The 23010-nt window shown below is 40.9% G+C and overlaps 1 protein-coding gene across 6 annotated transcripts in view; it reads left to right on the top strand.

The window, feature by feature from the left end:
- Nucleotides 1-23010, top strand: part of svep1 (sushi, von Willebrand factor type A, EGF and pentraxin domain containing 1) — a 110659-nt gene that overhangs the window by 52083 nt on the left and 35566 nt on the right. For 5 of the 6 annotated variants that reach the window (XM_037757991.1, XM_037757989.1, XM_037757988.1 and 2 more), the window contains 7 exons: nucleotides 4760-4918; nucleotides 6618-6797; nucleotides 9632-9814; nucleotides 12958-13152; nucleotides 16622-16740; nucleotides 17389-17518; nucleotides 19238-19345. In XM_037757991.1, coding sequence (XP_037613919.1) covers nucleotides 4760-4918; nucleotides 6618-6797; nucleotides 9632-9814; nucleotides 12958-13152; nucleotides 16622-16740; nucleotides 17389-17518; nucleotides 19238-19345 — 1074 coding nt within the window. Of the gene's footprint in view, nucleotides 1-4759; nucleotides 4919-6617; nucleotides 6798-9631; nucleotides 9815-12957; nucleotides 13153-16621; nucleotides 16741-17388; nucleotides 17519-19237; nucleotides 19346-23010 lie in introns of those variants that run through there. The other variant, XM_037757993.1, reaches the window with a different exon arrangement.

The following is a 23010-nucleotide window of genomic DNA, read 5'->3' as shown; positions in this document are numbered from 1 at the left end:
GTCCTGATTCCCATAGCCAGAAGCCATGTCTGGTCTTTCTAAACTGTGTGTGTGGGTGTGTGTGTTTGTGTGACCATGCATCTGTCTGTGTACATTTCTACCTGCCAGGAATTGAAATTTTATATTTTTTTCGATACAGTATTTTCCATCGTTGCGCTCCGGGTGAATTATTATTCACATTAAAAATAACTAGGCTTCCTGTAAACCTCAAATTAAGCTGTAAAACAGATTCCTGAGGACTTGAACAGAGGGGACACTTTTAGCTGTCGGCCCGTCTTATGTAAGATGCCTCCTCTGAGTTTAAAACACAGGATGGAGAAGTCGCATCAGCTGCTTATGTTATCAAATGAAAACTGCAGACTGACACACACACACACACTGTATGCACCAGAACAGGTATACCACATGTTTTTTCTCTGTGTGTCTGTGTGTGTTTGATGTGGGTTATTGGGTGCATTTCAGTGCCAGCAGCCAGTGCCTGCTTTACAGTTGGTCAACATCTCCTGGCTGACCTGCTACTGGGTGCAGGGAGGGGGGAGTGTGGTGAGAGGCCAGGCTGGCTCAGCAGTGGAAATTCACACCTGGCCTGAGGCCTCTGGCTTAGCGGCGAGTAAATGAGTTGTGAAGAATATTAGTACTATGGATTCTCTGTTGCACCTACCGTACATGACGGCTTGTAATCCAACCAGTTTACTTAAGCTTAATGTTATAAACCAGAGACCTCTGAGCTGATGCCAACAAAGACAGCAATATAACGTGATATTATCATTTTTCTGTATTGAAATAAAGCTCATAACTAGTCTTGCTGCTCACACTAAAAGGGGGTTTCTGAAGATATCCCATGTGGATACAAGTTTTTTTCAAATGTATTATAAGTGTTTAAATGATGTGTGTGGGTGTGGGTTGAAAAAGTTTATGATTTTCTCATTTAAAGAGCACAACACCAAATTAAATTTGATTTGGAAACTGCTGTAGTCAATACTGTCGGATTGTTTTTCAAATTAATGCAAACAACATTTGGATTTGCTTGAACAGAGAATGACGTAACAGTGCAACACCCAACTGTAATCTGTTAACAAATTAACTTTATTTGATACATATGTGATATAATTCTGTCTAATTCTCTGGTTTAGCAGTAATGTGTCTGAAGTCATACACTGGGCTATTAACCCGTGACAGCAGTCTCATATGAACGGCTCAAACAGGCACGTTCAGTAAAGCCATGTCATATGTGCATCTGTATGAAAGGTGGACCAGAAAACTAGTCAAATTATACAGTAGATAGAGAGCCGATGTCCTGATGTCATGTCCTGTCTAGCCTCTGTTCTACTAGCTTCTGTTACTCAATCTGTCATTCAGCATTTCTTTCATTGTTCTCTATGAAAAGTGTGTTATTGTGTTTACTTTACATATTCTAAGACAAATCAGCTTCCACTACAGCAACTGCGATTAGAAATGAAAATTATTTTAACACTCAAACGCTAAACAATACAAAAGCGGCAGCACAGGTACGTCATTGTATCTTGGTTTTGTCCATATTCCTAATCTCACTAACGCTCTCTTTTATAGCATTTCCTGAACTAGTAACGACCCCTCGACTCGAGCCGTGACGTTTAACCCATGAAGGTCTGTGGGCTTATGGGAAATGGTGTTCATTAAAGGTACCGTGTGTAGGATTTGGCAGCATCGAGTGGTGTGGTTGCAAATTGCAACCAACTGAGTACCCCTCTGCTCACTCCTCCCTTGCCAAGACTGCAGTAACGTGAGCCGTTAAGTGCAAAACCGTGGTAACGTCGTTTGCGTCACTCAGAGGTAATCCTTACCATAATAACACTACTTTAGGAGCAAAGGAAGTCAGACCGCGGCTGGCGGTACCACGGTTTTGCCCTCTGCAACTCACGTTACTGCATTTTAACAAGCGTGTCCGAGAACTACGGTGGCCTTCAGGTGAGGTAAAAACGCAAACGGTTCTCTCTAGAGCCGGTGTTTGGTTTGTCTCTTCTGGGCTACTGTAGAAACATGGCGGAGCAACATGGCGGACTCCGTGAAAAGGACCCGCTCCCTATGTAGACATGAAGGGCTCATTCTAAGCTAAGGAAAACACAACAATTCTTAGTTTCAGGTGATTATACACTAATGAAATCATAGTTATGAATATTATATTCCATTTCTGCTAATAGATCCCCTAAAATGTCACACACTGTTCTTTTCAAAGCCACTAAAAAACAGAAGTTTTTCAATAAACTACCCTCCTTATACAAACATATGAGGCAACATTGTTGAGTTTCTGTTCCAAAGCTGTATTTTTAGTTATTAGGGTAGTAACAAATGTTAATGGGATTTTGAATGAAGTTTGGAACAGAACCCGGAAGTTCTGGTTTTACTCCGGCTCTTTATAGAGCTAAAACGTCAGTGATTACTTCACACTTGATGGTTCACAAATGTGTATGAACTTGGATATGGACACTTAACACCAATTTACAAACAGTAGTTGGTTTTTGTTATAGTACTTTATTAGTTTTTTTTCCACATATAAAAAATAACAAAACATGACAGCATCAATATCAAAACCACAACCGCACGTTGCACTAACAACAGAGTACAAAATAAAATGGTAGCACAGTGGTACAGCATTATGCAGTTATAGCCCTTTTTCGACCGCAGGAACTTTTCCCCTGATGTAGGAACCTTTTGAGGAACTCATCGCATTTTGACCGCAGGGACAAGGGTCTAAGTTAAGTTCCACGGACATTTTACGGGACATTTTCCCCCCCAAAAAGACCCTGATTGGGTGGTAGTACAGTACTGCAGGAACTTTCCGGGTGTAGTTTGCAGGGATAACCGTCAGCGAAAAAGTGAGATTTTCTGATCGTTTCACGGCGGTTACGTTCTAAAGTAAAAAAAATAACCATCAAACACTCAACAGATGATTTACTGTGGAGACGGACGCTCTTAGTTTAGTTTTCCTCCTCTGCATTTCATTCATTACATCCAACAAGCATCAGTAAATATAAACAGCAGTAAAAATCGTCATCGCAGTGAGAACAATCTTTTTTTTAGATGAAACAGGCGGACACACTGAACTGCAGGCTGCAGAGTGTGTTTACCGCTGCGACTACCAGCAGCCCTTGTCCCATGTCATGTTGCTTTTTCATACGTCAGCGGACTCGTTTTTTCTAATCTCCTCAGATCTTTAAACCGCTTTAAAACGCAGACATCAGTGGGTTGAAGGAACCTTTTAGTTCCTTGAAAACTAATCCCGGGACTAAAATTACCAGGAATTTCTTGGTGGAAACCCGGCTTATGATGCACATAAAATTAGAACTGAGACAAGTAGTCAACCAATCGATTGACTGAAAACCAAATCAAGTATTTTTAAAAGATGCCAGATGATTTCATATATCAACACTTGTTAGTCTTCTCAGACTTCTATGATAAACTGAGACTCCAGACTACCGATAATACCGAACAACACACCAGCAAAGCAACCCTTGGTTCCAGGAAACCACATCTGGCATTCCTAATTACCTTCTGACATCCAATGGACCAAACGATTAATTGATGCTACAAGCCTTAATTAACCAAATCATTTTGTAGAAGCTCCTGAAAGGGTTTTCTGAACTGTATGACTATGGATGTGATGGGAAAACAGTTGGTGTGAATCATGTAAATAACGCCTGCAGTCATCAAAGATGTAATGGCTATAATGTGTTTGTGCTGCTTCCTTTTAAAGTGGTTTGGATACAAAAACAGCACAGGAGAAAATTGCTTTGACTTTGGGGAGCAACTGATAAAGCCTTTTCCCCGCAAAATGCACCAGTAATCGCAGTGAATTATGGGAATTACCAGCACAGCAAATTGCTTCTGTGAAACTACCCGTATAATGGCTGATAAGGGCTGTTGTCCGTGGTAATAACATAATTCAAAATAATCATAATCTGAATTTTGGAGCTAATTCAAAGTAGTTAATCTAAAAACATCAGAGACGAATGAGATCACTGGATATCAGAATTAAACGCACATTGCGTCACTGAATATATTACAGGTTTAATCAGTTAATCTGTAATTTATGAACAATCCCATGTGAAAGTAACCTTTAAACCCCGATAAGACCATGTGATGGATTCAGTCATTCATTTTCACTCCTCTGCAACGCAAGTGATGCACTGAGACGAAGTTGATTGATGGTGAATGAAAGAATGTTGGAGGACCTTCTTATGACCCCCGCTGCTTCATCTTTACAGCATGTCCTCTGATCGGACTCAGGTGATGCTAATAGGAAACATACTCTATTATGTCTGTGAGCGTGTGCACGTGCAGGTGATCAAAAGGGTTTTCCTAATGTAGCCCATGTGTGCTTACACGCGAACCGTAACTGCTTTTAGATGCTCATAAACTTTTCTTTGATTGTCGCATTTCTTTGTGAAATAGTCAGATCGTTTTCCCTGCTTGGAAAAATTAAGATGCTGAACAGAACTTGTCTTTTTTACCTACCCAGTGAGATCATTTTGTCATTTTTGCCATATTTTCCACCACTACATGTCCAGACATGAATGTGATCAAAGTCTCCCCATAAATCTGTGAAGCTGTTTTTCAGTTTCAGTCACGAAGCTTTTTCAGCAGTAGCGAGGCAGTTTTTCATTTCAGCTTAATTTTCTTTCAAACATGTCCATCATCTGATCTTTCCATCCAGCTGTGTCTTTTTCTTTGTGTCACTTATAGTTTCTAACTTCTATCTGCTCTCCTCTTTTTCCTCCAGCGTGTCCACCCGGCACCTATAAACCAGAGGGAACACCAGGAGGTCTGAGCACCTGCCTGTCATGCCCCGACTCGCAGCACACCTCCCAGCCAGGCAGCACCTCCCTCAGTGACTGCGTCTGCAAGCCGGGTTATCAGCCAATAGGCATGACCTGCCAGGGTAAGAGGAACTGCACTATCAGCTATAATTTTTTAAAACATTACAGAGGACCTATACAGTGCTACAGGAATGAGTCCTAAAACCCGTAAATGTGTTAGCATTTTAGCACTTCCAGTTCCCTCGTCTGGAAGTCAATGATATTTTTGAATGGGTTTTTCGTTAGATGCCTGAAATAAGGTCTGTCGTTAAAACAAGCTTTAGAGATTTTAACGTTTTGTTCTACGACGTAAAATATATCGCTAAATACCCCACTCGTGAATTTTGAAGCCTTTATGTGTCTTTAAAAAGGCGGTTGCTAAATGAGACTACTAAACGTCATCACGCTGACTCGTCCTCCTTTACAGCCTCATTGTGTGTACTCGCGCTCATATGATCGTGGTGTAGTTCGTTTAAAGCCTAACGTTAGCTTTTTACTTCTGGCGATCGCATTTACACTTCAAAAATCATAAAAGTTGTGTTTGTTTGAGGGTGTGCCAAACTAACCGCTATGCGGGTATTATGCAAATGCGTTACTTGGTGACATCACCACGTTACGGAAGAAAAAGGCGAGACTTCAAGCAAGGCGTTTCAGGTAGTTCTTCTGGACTTTGGGCTTTGTAACTTTGCAGACCCTTTATATGCACAACAGTATAATAGGTCCTCTTTAAATGTCCTGCAAGGCATTCCCAGGACAAAAACTGACCAGTTAGTATGAGCAATAATAATCCTTAATAGCTAAATGCCAAGGGAATATCACCAGCTGAAAATACACTTAGGCTATTACTTACTTTGTTTTTTTGTTTTTCTTTATCTCATGTATTCTATCTCATGGCAAAGGAAGCGTTTACGTGTATGTATGTCTGTGAAGTTCTTTAAGTGTATGTATGTTTGTGAAGCCATAGACAAATTTCCATGCGAATGGACAATAAAGATGTCTATTCTAAGACAAGATTTAACAGTCCCTGTAATAGGTTTCCTCCAAAAAGATGTACGCGTTGCCTTGGTGCAGATGATCAATTTCCCTACAGTGACTTATTACGTATAACTTAGACAATGTACCAATGAATAATATCTAAAAGTCCTTCCAAGTGCATACTTTAGCTCTTCATCTCACCCAACAAGTCATCCAGTCAAGGCTTGTAGTCATCCAGTTGCAATAGTGAGTACTGGGATTTCAGGCCTTATGAGTTTGTAATGATGGGGAAAAAATATTTACGGGTTTCATAAAGTAGAAATATGGGAGAACTTGTGGCCGATAAGAATAGTGGAAATGTAGCGGTACATGAAGATAAATCAACTGGAACAGAAACACAGTATTCCACAGAAGTATGAGGTTAGTATCAGAGCGTATACTGTGTATTATGAATCTGCTTCCAGTAATTCCCGTGGCCCTCCCTTTCCTTGAAGAATGAGCCAGTGATTTCCACACAGCAGTTCATCTGAACACAGCGATGTTCATTAATCATCAGTTTTCATGGACTGCGTTGTGCTTTCTCTTCCTCCCTCTGTGTAGATTGGGGAGGTGATGTTTGACAACCTGTCATTTCTTTTGTTTTCACACTTTCTTATGCTTTTAGTCAGGAACATTAACTTTCCACTGTGTCCGCAGGTTTTCTCTCTGCGTGTTACATTGTGTTTGTTTTTGAATGTCTTTTTGTGTTATCTACAATATGAAAGTCAGGATTTCACTAACTGTTTCTCTCCTCTCCTCTTCTCCTAGTGGTATACTGTCCAGCACTGACTCCTCCAGAAAATGGCTTCTTCGTCCAAAACGTATGTAACAACCACTTCGATGCGGCCTGCGGTGTGCGATGCCAGCCAGATTTTGATCTCCAGGGAACCAGCATCAGACTGTGCCAGGCCGACGGCGTCTGGTCAGGGACACCTGCCAGCTGCAGAGGTGAGGAGGAAGCAGGCCTCATGCATGATGAGAAAATAGAGATGGAGGTGTTCTTAGATTTCTGGTTTCTTTTATCCACGTATGGTGTCTTTTCATTGAACTTATGTTGTATCTCTAATGTAAAAACTGGGAGGATACCAATTCAACAGAAACATGCATTCACACTGCCTTTAATTTGTTGCCAGTTAGGTCTCTGATGATTATTTACATTATTGATCAATCTGCCACTTATTTCTCAGATAATTAATTTAGGGCTGGACGATATTCAATATGATAATTTATCATTTTTCAATACGATCGTATTGTGATGAAATATCGAGATATTGTGATAGTTACAGTGCATTGTCTAAATTGATAATAAGCACATACTATCTCACATTTCTCCGCAAATCTGATCAAACTCAGTTAAATCAAACTATTGTCTTAATCTGACTACTCTGTACTGTATTTGTGTGCATGCATGTAAACATAGCCAGAGTATAGCTGGAAATATTTATTAATTTTCCCTATAATTTCACTTGAAACAGTTATGTTCATTTTGCACTAAGGTTGTTAATTAAATGAGAAAATACTTAGTATTTTTTGATTTGTGAAGTATTGGATTCACATAGGAGTGTACAAAATTAGGCTTTACCCTGTGGTTATTTCATATAGACATATTGTGATATGTATCATTATTGAGATATGAAATGGCTTATGTCGGGATAGAAGATTTTGGCCATATTGCCCAGCCCTAAATTAATTAATTATCAAAACTGCTGCTAATTTATTTTCTGATGATTAACTACATAATTAATTAATCAACTAGTAGTTTCAGCTCAAATCAGGACCTAATATTGGTGGTTCAGGGCTCCAGACTTACTTTTATATTGGTGGCACTGGTGCACCTAACTTTTTAATTAATTATTAACATAATTTAGGTGCACACAAAATTTTTCACCACACCTTTTGATGCCACAATAATACCTTTTTAAGCATTTTTTTCAGTTCCCATAGGCCTACACTGGTGACGTCACGATATCAGAAATTTAGTAGTCGATACCAGTGAAATTCCACGATTCTCGATACCACTTTGATACCACGGTAAAATACAAAAGTAAAACAATAAATCCCATGTACTTCAACATACACTCCTTTATTACTGTTTGCATACTGGTTTTTGTTAGGAAGTTAAACAGGTCATAATTCCCTCTCTATTATCTTTTTTATGTTGCTGTGAAAACACGGCATTCTGGTTTGATTGCTTGCCGTATAAATGCAAGGTTACAGAATGCTATCCTGTGTCCCAGCTCCAGTTATAGCCAAATATCTCCAAAATGTATAAATTACTCAAGTGACATATTGCATCTGCTTTTACAGTATTACAGACTTCTGTATTGTCTTAACACATACAGTATCTTACAATATAATGCTCCTGGCTTTACAGTGATTACACACAAACATGAGCTTTTCTGATTGATCCCAGCAGGTTCCTCCACACACACATACGTCTCACATGATTCCTCATTAAGCTACGGGACGTTCATCAAAGCCCACAGAGCCCGCCGCCTCCCTTCTGATGTCTGCGAACCTTCATAAACATACTGTATATATAGCATTAAATCGACATATCAAGATGAAAGATATGTGTTGATCTGCTGTACTGACTCGTTGCGAGTCTCCTACAGGCTAGAGTGAGAGGGAGTCTGTGTGTGGTGGCGTGTAAAGCCGTGTATTGAGATCATATGTGTTTAGACTGAACAAGGAATCAACATTTACTGGGAGACTACTGCTCTCTGCCAGGCCAGATGTTGAGAGGAAGAAAGGTAGGGAGGATTCAGTTGGAGAGAGAGAGAGAGAGAGACTGAAAGGATGTAAGGATAGGAAAGACAGAAGGAAGCAAGAGTGTGTGCGAGTTCAAGAAAGGAAAGAAAGGAAGAGGGAGTTTGAGAGGTCAAGAGATTAATGAGGAAAATGCCAGTTGTAGAAGAAAGACGGCAACAGTGTGACTCACAGAAATACCAAGACACTGAATATTCAAGGGTGTGTGTTGGAGATTTATAGAAGTGGCTTTGGGTATATATATTTTCTGAGTGTGTGTGCATATGTCTGCTTGTATGTGTTACACTAAGTCTAGTCTTCGCCACATACTGTGGGACCTCCCAGCTAGTTAAGCCCTGAGGGAGGGGGTCTCCTCTGAACCCGCCTGTCTGTCTATGGGTGGTAACACGCTACACACCCTTCTCTAGACCTCAGCATAACTCACAACAGGCAGAGGATTTTTCACTTTTATTTCATAGGGACTTTCACGTTTCGGGGTTAAATGATAGGTCCCAAGTTGTAGACGATGATGATAATAGTGCTGTACTTTCCTGCTGTTGATTTATTGCTTTCTCCTCCTCTTGTGATTTATATACTGAACCTGTGTTTATAAGCTACACCTCACATTTAGCATGAAAATATACAGAACTAGATTATATTTGTTTTAGTCATCTTGACGAAGCACACAGATGGGGATATTGCCAATTTCATTGTCAAAAGATTTTTTTGATTGTGACATTTTTTAGGCCTCTAAATTGGCCAAAATAAACCGTAAATGTTATTTGAAAATGTTTTTCATCCCTGTCTGCTGCTTTTGGATCAGTTAGTCTCCCCTGTCACTTTAAAACTCCCTGTTTTTCTAAGCTTTTAATTTTTTAAAGAAAGAGGTTTTCTTTCTCTTGTTTTCAAAAGACTAATAAACAAAAGGAGGTTAAAAGAAAATGACATGGATCCAGTGAAATAAAGCAATATAAACATTTGTTTATCTGTTTTGCGGGATTGGGATTCTCACGTATCTTCTCTTCAACCCGCAGTCCGCTCCTGCCCGACCCTCTCTCGGCCGCAGCACGGCTTCCTGAGGTGCAGCGATGGCGTCGCCTCCTCCCGCAGGGCGGAGTGTCAGGCGGGCTGCGAGCGAGGCCACCGGCTGGAGGGAGATGCCAGACTCACCTGCCAGGCCAACTCCCAGTGGAGTGGACCCCAACCTCGGTGTGTGGGTAAGCCTTCATCACCTCTAAACCTCTATATATCACAACCTGTGTGTTACATCTGGTTCATGTTGTCATGAGGTGCTTTCACTCTCTCCACCATCTGCCAACTTAAAAGACACTCGGAAAGCTTTAGCTGCATTTGAAACAAAGGAGGCCCCATGATTCATTGCAAGAAATAAAAGAAAACATTAAGAAGGCACTGCAGCAGAGGTGGGAGTAAGTCACACATGTGCAAGTCTCAAGTCTTAACCTTCAAGTCTCAAGCAAGTCCCAAGTCACTGTGTTGGGGATCAAGCAAGTCAAGTTGAGTCATATGAAAATCTGATGATCTACCCCAATTTAACCCGTCTAGAAGAAAAATGATGACCGCCCCAAATATAAAATGAATGATTTTCTAATATACATTTATTTCAAAAACATTAAGAGTGTGGCATAAATATTTATATATATTATATATTTATTATATATATATTATATATTATATATATATTTGTTCATATCACATGCATTCAATTCATATTCATTGAATTGTGTACCCTCACAATTCTACATTATTTTTGGACTAGCCCCCCATCCATGATAACTGGCTCGTGCGTTGGCCTCTGCTGGTCTGCCGCCTCCTCGTAGGTTGCCAGGTTTGTGCGCATTGCGCTAGAAATCACCCAATCATGTTTCAAAAACAAAAACGGAACTTGTCAATATCTAGCTGTGATGGAATAATTGATACACAAGTTATCTTTGGAAGGAAGAGGTCCGGAGCTGATGATGTCTTACAAAAGAAGGTTTATTGAAGCTTGATCAAGGAGAATTGACAGGTCTCCACAATAGATGCTCTCTGCGTGAAGGCCTCACAACTCTGCCCTTCCTCCCCGGTGCTCAGTGTCTTACCCCTTATCATGTTATGACTTACTTCGTTCCTCTGGCATCTCTGACCCTGGTTGCCCTAGCGACTGGCTCTACGGTCTCCACTACAGGCACAGCTGTACAGATAACGGTGGCTCCTCTAGACAGGACTCCAACCCAATAATGTCAACAGAGGGACACTCTGACAAACACTCTGACCTTTCTACCAATAAGAGAGGAATTGATGGAAAATTCCATCACACTAGCAAAATGCAAATATTTAATAAATAATAAGTCAAGTCCTTTTCGAGTCATCTGTCATAAATATCAAGTCAAAGTCCAGTCTTTTTATCAATGTTAGTCAAGCAAATGTCTCAAGTTTTCAAATTTGCATTTGTCATGTGACTCGAGTCCCCCACCTCTGCACTGCAGCCTGTTATAATGACTGCACTTAGGCCCTGTTCAGACCTGGTATTATCATGCGTCCTCAGTGATCGGATAGTACAGGTGGGAACGCACTCATGAGATCCGATCTTTCAGTCGACTTGTGATCCGATCATTCAGGACGCATGTTAATGCCAGGTCTGAACAGGGCCTTAGAAAGCTGAAGAGGAAACAAAGCAAAATTGCATCTTCGTTGAGGCATAGCTGTCTTATTTGTTTGTATAGTAAAGAGTGAGACATAATCTGTTTTGTGCTATCAATCATTTTGCAATCACAGTTTATTGTTTGTTGTTATAAATTCTCTGATGGCAAAGTTATACCAGGTTTTTTGAAATATATATGTACTGTACAAACATCCTGAATCTTCTAGGAGACACTGGGTCACAGTTCAGTCCCAGTTTAATTCACTTTGCTTATGTCCTCTCCGAGGGGGTTCATCTATCTCAACCACTAGTTTATTTATTTTCATTTGTCATGTCTTCATCCAAAGTCTTGCGGTTCCTTCATCTGTAGAGTTAAATTAGATTTATTTTATTTGGTTAATCAATTTGCATTATTATCTATGATAAATCATGCAGCCCTGCGTTCACTCTCTAGCCGACTGTATTTAACTGTAAGCTCATATTATCTGTTTAGCTTTCACTTAGTGATTCCTGTCCACCTGAAAAAACAGATAGATCATTTATCATGGGTATTTCTATATAAAAACATGTGGTTTTACACACACACACACATGTAAACACACATGAGAACACACACTCATACAGGCACAGTGGTTAAACACATGGTGTGTATTTGCACAGTGCCACACAACATCATCCGGAGAAAGATACATCTGCTTTCACATAGCAAAACCTACAGTCACCGCGTATACACACACGCACACAAGATTACCCACACACTTCAGAACTGATAGTTAAGTTAAAATAGTCGCACACACTCATGCCCGCCACAGAGAGCACCCGGGTCAGGCACACCAACACACAAAAAAGGGACAGTGTGAGAGTGTTTAGCCACAAACCTCCGGCCCCACTGCTCCGGCCCGCACTGACTCACTTCCAACCAACCAGTTAGCTGCTCTATTTAAAAACCCGTCTGCTTCCGGGAAACTCTCTCCGTTTATCGATAACTACCATCTCTTTCTGCTCAGACTGAGTTACAGCTTGTTTGTTTGGCCGTCGCAGACTGTCGTTACCTCTTTAACACAGCTACGAGGGCTCTGCGGGCTGCCGTTGCAGCTGAGTGGTTTGTTTTAGTGTTTGTTTGCACTGTGGTGAAACACGATCGCCTCAGTGGCCTTGAGAGGATGCAGAGATAATTTTTCCTCTGATTGAAATCTCCCATGTTGAATCTCCCTCTCAGGGAGTTTTCCCTTTTATAGCTCCTGCAGCTAAAGCCAGTGAAACAGGAGTTAGAGAATGAGATTTATCCATCATCAAGTGAAAGCCACACTGGCCTGCATCCCAAACATGCATAAAAAGCCTCCAGTGTATGTAGAGTCCTGTGGTTTGTGCTTTCTTAGGTTGATTTCCGACCAAATGTTTGTTGCTTTTGTGCCAGTTTCTGATAGACAGCCTCTGAGAATAGCTTTATTGTTGGCATTTATAGTGGAGCCAGCTGAAAGCAAGATTTTATCACATTCGGGTAAAAACACAGGAAACACGCTCATGATCCTGGAAGAGGTTTATTTGCATGTTCTGTTCAGCTCGATGCAGCTCTGAAAACTTCAATTACTTTTGATAGTGAACAATAAACAAAAAGAGTCATGAGATGTCCAATGTACAGATATTCTTTCCCAGAACAAAGCAAACTATATCAGATATCCGATTCATCTCTTGGTTTCTCCCACTCCTTCTCCCCAGAGGTGCGTTGTCCCCCCATCGTGACCCTGAAGAACATCGTGCTGTCGCCCCCTGCCTGCGGGAGGAGGGCAGTGTTGCCGGGCTCCGCTTGCCTGCTCACCTGTCGTCAAGGTTACAGTCTCCAGGGGAACAGGAAGGCGGTGTGCATGAGCTCTGGGAACTGGACCGCTAATGTCCATAAAGCCGTCTGTACAGGTAACGTACTGTGTGTGTGTATGTATAAGTGCTGTAAATTGGTTGTAGGGTCATAACAAGGATGTGAAATATGTTGAGGTCAAAGGTCAAGACTTGGGTAGATGGAGGTCGGATAAATTATTTATGAAGCCAAAACACAGATATTATACATGAAATAAGGCAGGCTACTTAATGGTTAAGTAGGCCTATGTTCAGATAATTGCCTCTTCTATGTCTCTGGCAACTCATCAAATAATTAGCAGGCCTGTTTTTAATAGTGGTGCAACGGTTCAGCAAGCCCACAGTTCGGTTTTGCATCCCTAGTAGTTATGGCCTTATTTGGCTCTACCTGCCAGCCAGGTTTCTTTCCTTTGGTGGTTTGTGAGTTCATTATAGTTAACTGATACTAGTTGATACTAATACTGATATTGATACTAATACAGTTCATTTTACAAGGTTAGAATGAATGACACTTATTTGCAAGGCAGAAAGAGAGGGGTTGTTAAAAGAGCAAAAACAAAAGACACAGACTACGTGGAGAAAGAGGAAGATATAAAAAGAAAACAGCAGGAAACTTGGAGGGATACATTTTTCCATTCTCCATTCTCCACTTTGTGAATGGTGAGAATGGCGCTAACCCAGTTTTGAAGCAGGCCTCGGGTCACTAACTCAAACCATACCATGTCCGAGCTCTCATGTCTCTCCCCTCCGCTCCGACTGGGCTGGAGATCATTATAATAGACTGCAGCCCTCCAGATGCCTTGCAGGTGAAACAGGTGGTGCAGAGCAGCTCGGCCTGCCTCCCCTCCGATGTCCTCTCATTTCCTCACGGTGAAAGTTTCCTAATGAAGGACCTGCTGTCGTTAAGGCGAGGACGAGGTGCCATAAAGATGAAAACGAATGGAGAGGCAGGGCGTATAGGGAGGTGATAGGGGAGGATGAGTCATCTGTAGGTGTTGTATAATGGGGTGGTGGAGAGAAGATGAGTTTTTCTGATCCCCTTAGGCACAAATGGGCTGAAGGAAGTGGAGCGAAAGGGAGATATTAAAAAGGAAATATAGATGAGATAGAAGAAAGATGGAGTGCTGCTGCAATACACTTTGAGGAGATCAAGAAAGAAATAGTTATTACAGAGTTGAAAGTGCTCTTTGTAGCTTCTGGCTTCTTTCGCCTCTCGCTTCATGTTGATGACACCCAAAGTGAAATATTCCTCCCTTGTTATGGAGATGAATGGAGCCGATTGGAGCCGATTGTGTTAGTGTTTAGCAGAGATGGATGCCTAAGTCGATGGGTCATCAGGTCCAGATGGGAGCAACTCACTTACATAACGCAACAGGCATGACCGCTGTCGATCGATGGGAGAATCAGCTCTTGGAGGCTTTACTCATTTACTGCAGGCTTGAACTGAGTTGAACTGAACTGTGCTGGCTTCATATTATTATTACAACATGCTGCATGAGAAAAAGGAAGATTTCATCCAAGGGTCATGGTGGCTGGTGGGTTGCCACTAGACGAATAGGTGGACATGTTTCTCAAATCTCAATGCTACAGCTGTCCCGTTGCTGTTTACTCTATCTGGCAGTAAGTTCAGTTGTAAATAGATCAACATTTGGCATGAGGTTTGTTTTCATTTCAACGCTTCAGTCCCAGGTCAAAAACTTGTTACTTTTTTCAGTTATCTGCCTCTCAAAATGAATTATCAGGGATGTTGGAATCATGCTTTTTATTGTTTCCTTAAGAAAAATGACTACAAAAACCTAAACCATAATAAATAAAATAATTTGTACATATAATAACAGATAGAAACTGTAAATTGAAAAACAAATTATTCAAAAACAAATGGAAGAGAAAAAATGGTAATAATAGTAATGAAATAAAATAGAAGAATTAACAAGAAAATAAATAAAAAAATATATAAAATAAAAATGATAATTAGGATAAAAAAATTATAAATATACAAACCAATAAATAATAATTAAGCATATTCAGGGATGTTTGATGTGAATAATTGCATTCAAGATGTATGATGGATTATATGTAGAATTTAGGTTCACCTAGAAAGTTCTGCTCCAAAAGCAGAACAGTAATCCAACTAATGATTGAAATCTAGTGGTGTTTTGGTAAAGTATGGGATTACAACAGCCTCATAAACAGATCAATAATAGAGGCTAAAAAACAACAAAAATGTACTCAAAGTAAGTGTTACTCAGTCAAACTGTGTCAGTAACCTTCCTGACTTCTTAGGGGTCAAGGGTCAACACTTATAGTGTGAATAGTTAAAAAATAAAAGCATCATTGCCAATAAATAACACAGGCAACTATTTCCCACATTAAAATTGGTGTCCACAGGGGCGTTTTTGGACGTAAGGGATCACCTCGCTTCCCAGCATTGGAAGCTTGGTTGGCTGCCACTAAACACTAGGCTCCTGATTGGATGAACGCTTTCCCTCATAGGCTGCTGCTCCCAGCTTTCAAACCAGAACCAACATGGCGGCTCGTTTGGAAACTTTTGTTCTCTTATATTACAAAAATGATTAATCAAAATGTGTTTCTGGAAACATTTTATGCGAGAAATAAGCCATGCAGTTGATGAATCCAGACGCCACTGAGTAGCCTAGACCTCAACTTTATGCAAATGAGGAGCGGCCAACGTGACGTCCCGTCTCCCGAAACGTGCCGCCACGCTACCAGAATGCATTGCACGGCTCCTTACATAGACAATGAATGGGAAGCGTGGAAAAGACGGATCCTGTGGACATGTACCATAAGAGTGGGATCAAATTTTGAAGCATACTTGTTGCTTACATTTCCATAAAAACACATAGTTACAGCCAAGCATCCTCATTTTGCTCATTAGCAAGAGAGCTTTTAATATGTTGATTTATAGTGATTACATTTAAGTACAAGCATCATAAACAGCAACTTAATGGCACTTTGCTGGGACTGATGGGGTTAAGCTCCAGAGGCGTCTTGTCGTTGGATCTACCAATGACAAGTTTGAATATTCTGTTTCACTGATTACTAAAGATGAGAAGGTGTAATGTATCCAAGATGGAGCTTCCTTTTCCATGAGCCCAACTGTTTAAACAATGACATAAAGCATGTGTCACACGTCTCTATTAACCTCTGCTCTTTACCGTTGTGTCCTGATGTTGAGCTAACGGATGAAGAGAGTTAAGGGACAGTTAGAACCGCATACAGTATGAATGTAACGTCAGCGGGGTTTGGTCTAGCGGTGCACTCTCTCTTTGATTCAGTAAAGACCAATAATGAGTGTGTGACATCTTGTGATTAAAGAGGTCAGATGACATCACATGTCTACTTCCTCAGAGATAACAAGGAGCAGGCTGAGGTCAGTGTATACAGGATGTGATGGGGTGTTACTGTATGTAATTTAATTAGCTGGAATCAGATAAAGCATTTGCAGTGTCCAGTCCATCGTCCGATTCTCCCCTTCCTCCAAACGTAGTGTCTCTCCGTGTCTCTTCAGATGCTGAACCACCAGGGATCCAGTGCCCCGTGAACATTGTTGCAGAGACGGATGAGCGGCGCGGCACCGCCAACGTTAGCTGGAACATCCCAACTGCCACCGACAACTCTAAAGAAGAGGTTGGATACTTTACAAAACAAAGTGTACTGTAGTAGGGATGCAACTATAGATTATTAGCGTTAAAGGTTTTCATGTTGGAAAAATGTTTGAAAAAAAGTTGAAAATCAGCAAATTCAGAAGCTGAAACTTCTCAAAATGACTTTAACGATTATCAACAGAATTAAATTTCTTTTGACTAATCGATCAATTGACTAATCATTTGATTTCATTTTAGCCAGTTAACACTTCTCGGTCACCAAAGTGACTCAAGGATTTAGGCCAACTTGCGGTTACTGGCATCCCAAAGGGTCCGAAGATAAATGTGATGGTTCATGAGATAATTAAAGTGGGAGGGGGGAACAAAAACATTTGTGTTGAACAAAGTTATGTTTATTTTTCTATAATTTCTGCAATTTTTCTTTTGAAATACAAGATACTTTACTGCTTTGTGTCCTTAAAAATCTTTCAAATTAAACACTATATGAAGGAAAACTCACTTTTGCGTCCACACAAAGATCATAATCCGTGACGAGGGATCATAAAGACATAGTACTTCATTTTAATAGATGACAAGCCAAGTTAATCTATCTAACATACATGCCATATGACATGCCGCACTATATGTGAGTCAGTTCTTTATATATTTGTACCGTCTCTCCCTCCTCCAGGTGGTGGTGCAGGTGAAGCCAGTGTACACTCCACCCCAGCTGTTGCCCATTGGAAAGGAAACCATCACCTACATAGGGACCGATCGCTCGGGGAACCAGGCCAACTGCTCCTTCACAGTCACTGTCATCGGTGAGTTCATCCCTCCGGAGACTGCAACAGTGCAGACAATGTATGCTGCATGTGGCCTATGGCAACAATTTATACCATCAGAATAACTTGAAAGACGCTAAACTCACAAAAAAATACGTTAAGACATCTCGTCTGACTGAGGCGAGGCGTCTCCCTAATAACAGTGACGTCTGCTCTCTGGCTTTCTTTCTATTGTTTTGTCTTCTGCTGGCTCAAGTACAAACAGCTGAGCTGCTTTGTATACAATATGTTTCAGATGACTGATGTAACATTTATTTGTCCATGGCAGTGCTGACAAATTCTACATTAAGCGTCTAAATACAAGCCGCATGTAGATTGTTGATCTTGTACTACTCTGAAGGCCTTTACACCCTGGGGTGTTTTCTTTTTTGTATGATTAATTAACACCTCAATTTATTTTTTCAAACTGCTGATTGTCATTAACACTTTCACACAGAACACGAATAATACGTGGCAAAAAGGCGATTTTTTCTGAGCTTTCGCACTGCGACTAAAGGCCTCAACCAATCACGTTGTGCGAAACGGGTTGAGTTGCGCCTATATTTAGGAAACAACAACATTGAGGCTCAATAGTCAAAACCAAGACGGCAAACTTTATAACGTTTCCACACAGTTTTGTGTCCGTAAATCCGTATAGTATACAGATTACGACCCCTAGTGTTCAACGCAAGGAAATGCATCTTTTACGGATGGAAATACCATCGCATGTTATGCTGACTTCCTGTGGCACACAGTAATCTGCCCCAAAAGTTCAATTTCTTCAAAGTACTCTAGGCAAATTACAGACCGGAAAAAAAAACAGAAGGAGGAGTTTCGCAAACACATCGGAGATCACGTAAGTTCTCTTAGGAATTAATGAACTTACGGTTGATTTGCGTACACAGAGCTATGTGGAAATGAGGCGTTACAATTTTCAACCTTGACAAAGGCAGCACAGACCAGATCCACTCCTTCCGTTCTTACCTTTCACAATAAAAGCCCTAGACATATAATATTCCCTGGCGTGTATTTCGCATTTTCGTGACGTTTGTTCATCACGTGTGTAAATTCGTTTAACAACAATATCTACCTGGTGGTCCACATCAAAACAGGTTAAAAAAGACACAATTCCACAAGCATCACAGTTTTTACATATCACAAATCGATGACAATAGGCAACAAGTGTTCAGTCTTTAAAAGTCATTGGCTTCATGCATGCATTTCAGAGGATTAGAGTAATCATCAGCCGAAGGTGACAGCGATGTGAAATACTGAGTAGAATACCTCTGTGAGGTTTCAAACCAGTGGCCTCTCCATCCGCCTGCCTCTGTGCTGCAGCTTATTTCTGTTATTCCGTGTAAAACTGTGATTTTAATTGACATGCTCACCAGTGAGGGAGTCCTTCCGATCCCAGCAGGTGCCAAAAAAAAAAACAGGGTGTCCCGTGTCAACCGCTCGATAATCACAGCAGTCAGAGGGAAAAACCTCAAGCATGGTAGCCGTGAACATTTCCATATGTTAGTATGGTGGTGGAACGTTGTGGTTTTTTATTAGAGACATGTGTTTAACGACTGCCCTCTGACACTCGGTACTGCTGCATCGAAAATGTGTGTTTGTGAATTGTCAAATGACTGATATCGATACGTTTTATGTTCACAAATGTACTGTTTTTATTGTGTTCTCCATCTGGTCATCACACAACCTTATATCCCCCTCTAGATACGGAGCCCCCAGTGATTGACAGGTGCAGGTCGCCGCCCACGGTCCAGGCCACAGACACGGAGACGGCGGCCGTTTGGGAGGTGCCGCAGTTTTCCGACAACTCAGGTATGTCTGGTTCTCAGACGGCAGCTCCGGAGATGGTTTATTCTTTTGCTCCTCTGTTCCACTCGGCTCCACCCTCTTCCTCCACTGATGATGGTTAAACAGGATCTTTTCCGTTGGGTTACTGGAAAAAGGGGATCAGGAGTGGGCTTCATATGTGTGTGTGTGATTAATGTTGAGAGACACTGGACATATGTGCCAATGGTGAGAGAATGGATTGTAATTGTGTGCATGAATGCCTCATTTGTGTGTCTGTGTTTAAAAGTGAGATAGAGAGAGAATAGGACTTGTGGACAGATGAAGTTGTTACAGCGTCTGTTAACGTCATTAATGTTAAAAACAGACGGAGGCAGCAGAGAGAAGCAGGTGTTTTTCCTCTTTTGTTAGAGTTTGCACTCTTTCCATCCATTTTTCACACAGTAATTTGTATAATTAAGTGAGCACATGCAGCAATTGACTCACACGGGAGTTCAACTTTTTTTAATTACTTGTCAAATTTGTTTCTCTTAATCAGTTTGACTGCAATGCACAATAGATCTGGGTATTAATCATCTTCTTAACAAAGTTGACACTCCAGTATGACACCCACAGGCAAAATATTCATTTCGTTCCCCGTTCACAACCAGTGGAGGTTTTGGACAGAAGTATTCATATTCTACTATAGTAATTCTGCATTGTATTAAAACAAAAAGTCCTGCATTCAAAGTCACTTCTATGAAAATACAGAAGTTAGGACAATAACCAGAGCATTAATATAGCAGCAAACAACTATTTGCTATGTAAAGATATACAGGAGTAATGTCTACCTGAGCAGAGAATGAAGTCGCTCTCCCTCTGTGTGTGTTGTAATCCGAGCTTCTCCGTGCTTTGTTGACATCGCCGCTTTTAGTGCATGTTCGTGCATGTGAGCGTGCCCCCCTGGATAGCTCACGGCCGCCGGCGGTTACAGCTGATAACGCCGTCTCAACCGTCAGCCGTTGCGGAAGCATAGCACCCATCGTCCTGTCCCCCCTCAGGTTATAACACTGTTTATTGTTATTAGCACCATTAGCTACGAGCCACCTGCTCAGCCGGCGCCATGTTGAGAGCTGTGCGGAGTCAACAGAATCTGGCATTTAGCACCTCTAAAGTAACTACAGCAGTCAGATAAATGTAGTGGAGTAAAAGGTATACTAATTTTTTCTGATAAATAGTGAAATAAATCAAAATACACAAGTAAAGTACCTCAACACTTAAAGTAATATTTACTGTGTACGGTGATTAGTTACTTTCCACTTCTGCACATTTCCCTGTAAATGTAAACCACTTATACCTGACTCGGATAGTACCAATTAGGGCTGCGCTAGTCAATTAGTCGACTAATCGGTCGTTTTCTTTAGTGAATTAGTCGTTTTTTTAGGCTTTTTTTATGCTGAATGACTTATTTCCAAGAAATTTATGAGCACATCTCTGGTAAAAACAAGATTTAAAGTCGTGCTTTTGTGTGATTTTTTGTGGAGAAACTCAATTTTACAGATCTGTCAAATTAAATCAACTAATTGATTAGTCGACACGATCGTATGAGTGCAAATCAAACATGTGCAGGGAGATCTTTATAGAATAGCAGTCATTAAAATTGTCACGGTTATCCAGTGTTTGACTGCTGACATATTTGCCAACTGAATCTATCTAAGGTTTGAACCAGTTCACGTGTTAGTAAATTAACATGATGTCCTCTTATTAATTCTTTTATTGCAGCTCTATGTCAAAAAAAAAATTCTGGAAGCACATAGTTATCTAGTTTTCTTGTTCAAGGGCAGTTCAAGAGGTCACAAGAAGGTCTATACTGGCTGTTGTGACCCTATAGTCTCTCTTTTCAGCCCAGGTCACCCTGCTGCACTCACTACCTCAGCAGTTCAGACCAACCCGCTATAAAGAAGTGAATCAAGGCCACTCTGCCAAATAGACTATATGTCGTAGCTCTGGCTGACTTTCTCCTGGCGCTCTAGCTGTACCAAAACAGTCGTGGTGGTGACAGACAGCAAACCAGACTCCTCCAGGGATCGAGCCCACAGCCAGGCCCATATAACTCACTGGCTCTGGCTCCATACACACACACACACACATGAATAACACTAACACAGCTCATATATGTTTGTGTGTGTACAGAAGCATAGATGCATACACAAACACAGGCCTTAAACTTCACTCCCTACCTGTCTGCAGAGGTGCACCCCCATCAAACACACACTTGTCTCACACACACATACACACACACACTGTAATAACAGGCTGCTGCGGCTGCTTCGGGGCCGCACGACGTCAGCCCAGCGCTGCTTCGACGTCAGTGTTTTGTTTTTCCAGGCCCACACCCTGATGCCAGCGCTATATATAGTAGTGACTCGGTAGACACACACATAAACACACGTATAACACACATACAGACTATATATAAGGGGAGACACCAGACTCCAGCAAGCCAGACGTGTGTCAGCCCTGTTCGAACTATTGCACTACCCTTAATGATGTTGGAGTGAAACAAAAGGTCAATCGCACGTTTTCCTACCTTCTCTTTTTCTTTCCACTTTGTTTTTTTTTTTGTTCACAGCCTGCGTGTCGACCCACAGCGTTTCACACATGCAAACACCCACACACTCATACACTCCTCTCATGCATCACTCTCCTCACATTGAGTTGTTTTTTTTAAACGCACCAGACTATAGCAATATTCCATCTCCAATCCCAAGAGCTGGGTTTTCTGTTGCCGCGTGATGCCCAGACACACCATTCCCCCGTCAACATATCATTGTTTAACATAACTTTTCACAAAGAGTGACTCATTTAGTCCTGGAAAATGAAGTAAGGTCAAGACTGCCCTCTGCAGGATGACTGAAGTTTTGACTCAAAAAAATGTTTTTCTAAAAATTGTGCACTCTTCAAGGTCATTCATATTTCTGATTATTTTAGGGCTATCCTTCAAATGTTTTACTTTGGATAGTTGCCCGCCTAAACTTTTGCTGGACAACATCAATTTCTGGTAACAAAAGTGTCATACTGTTGTACTGTATATGATCTGCACAGGTTAGTAGTTTGTCTCAGTTGACACTGATGATTCATGGCCCTGATGAAGGTCACAAGCCGAAACACATTGGTCTTACAATATAGTTGTTCTAGTTTTGCTGGAGTTTTGACCTCTTCAGACTTTTCCCCTTCTTCATGCAGCAACATTATCATCATGATGGACATAACAGGTCAAACAGGTTTGACCACTGTAATTATATTGGCTAGTAACACTTCAAGAGTAATGCTGATGTGTCACTAGCCAATAAAGATCAATTATAAATAATATAACATTTTGTATAAAAAATGTCATCATATACTGTAAGTTTTAAAGTATGTTTGTAATATTATGATGATGATGTTATTTTACAGTCATAAGACATATTTGTTAAAGGTATGGTTGGCGTTAGTGTTGTTCAAATACATTTGTTGTTATATTTGTTGAAATTCTCCTAACATCCCGACAGCAAATGCTCTGACAAAAAAAAAAAATCTGGTATCTGTGGCTGTAGCAGGACTGTAATAAACCAGTTGTTTACGTTCATTATGAAATGTTAATGTTCGTAATGATGATTTTTGGGGAGTGGCATTGGAGCGAGGCCTGAAGCGACAGACTGTTGCCGACTTTC

Source organism: Sebastes umbrosus, chromosome 22 (assembly GCF_015220745.1).
Source record: "Sebastes umbrosus isolate fSebUmb1 chromosome 22, fSebUmb1.pri, whole genome shotgun sequence".
NCBI lineage: Eukaryota > Metazoa > Chordata > Actinopteri > Perciformes > Sebastidae > Sebastes > Sebastes umbrosus.
This window is presented reverse-complemented; position numbering and strand designations above follow the sequence as displayed.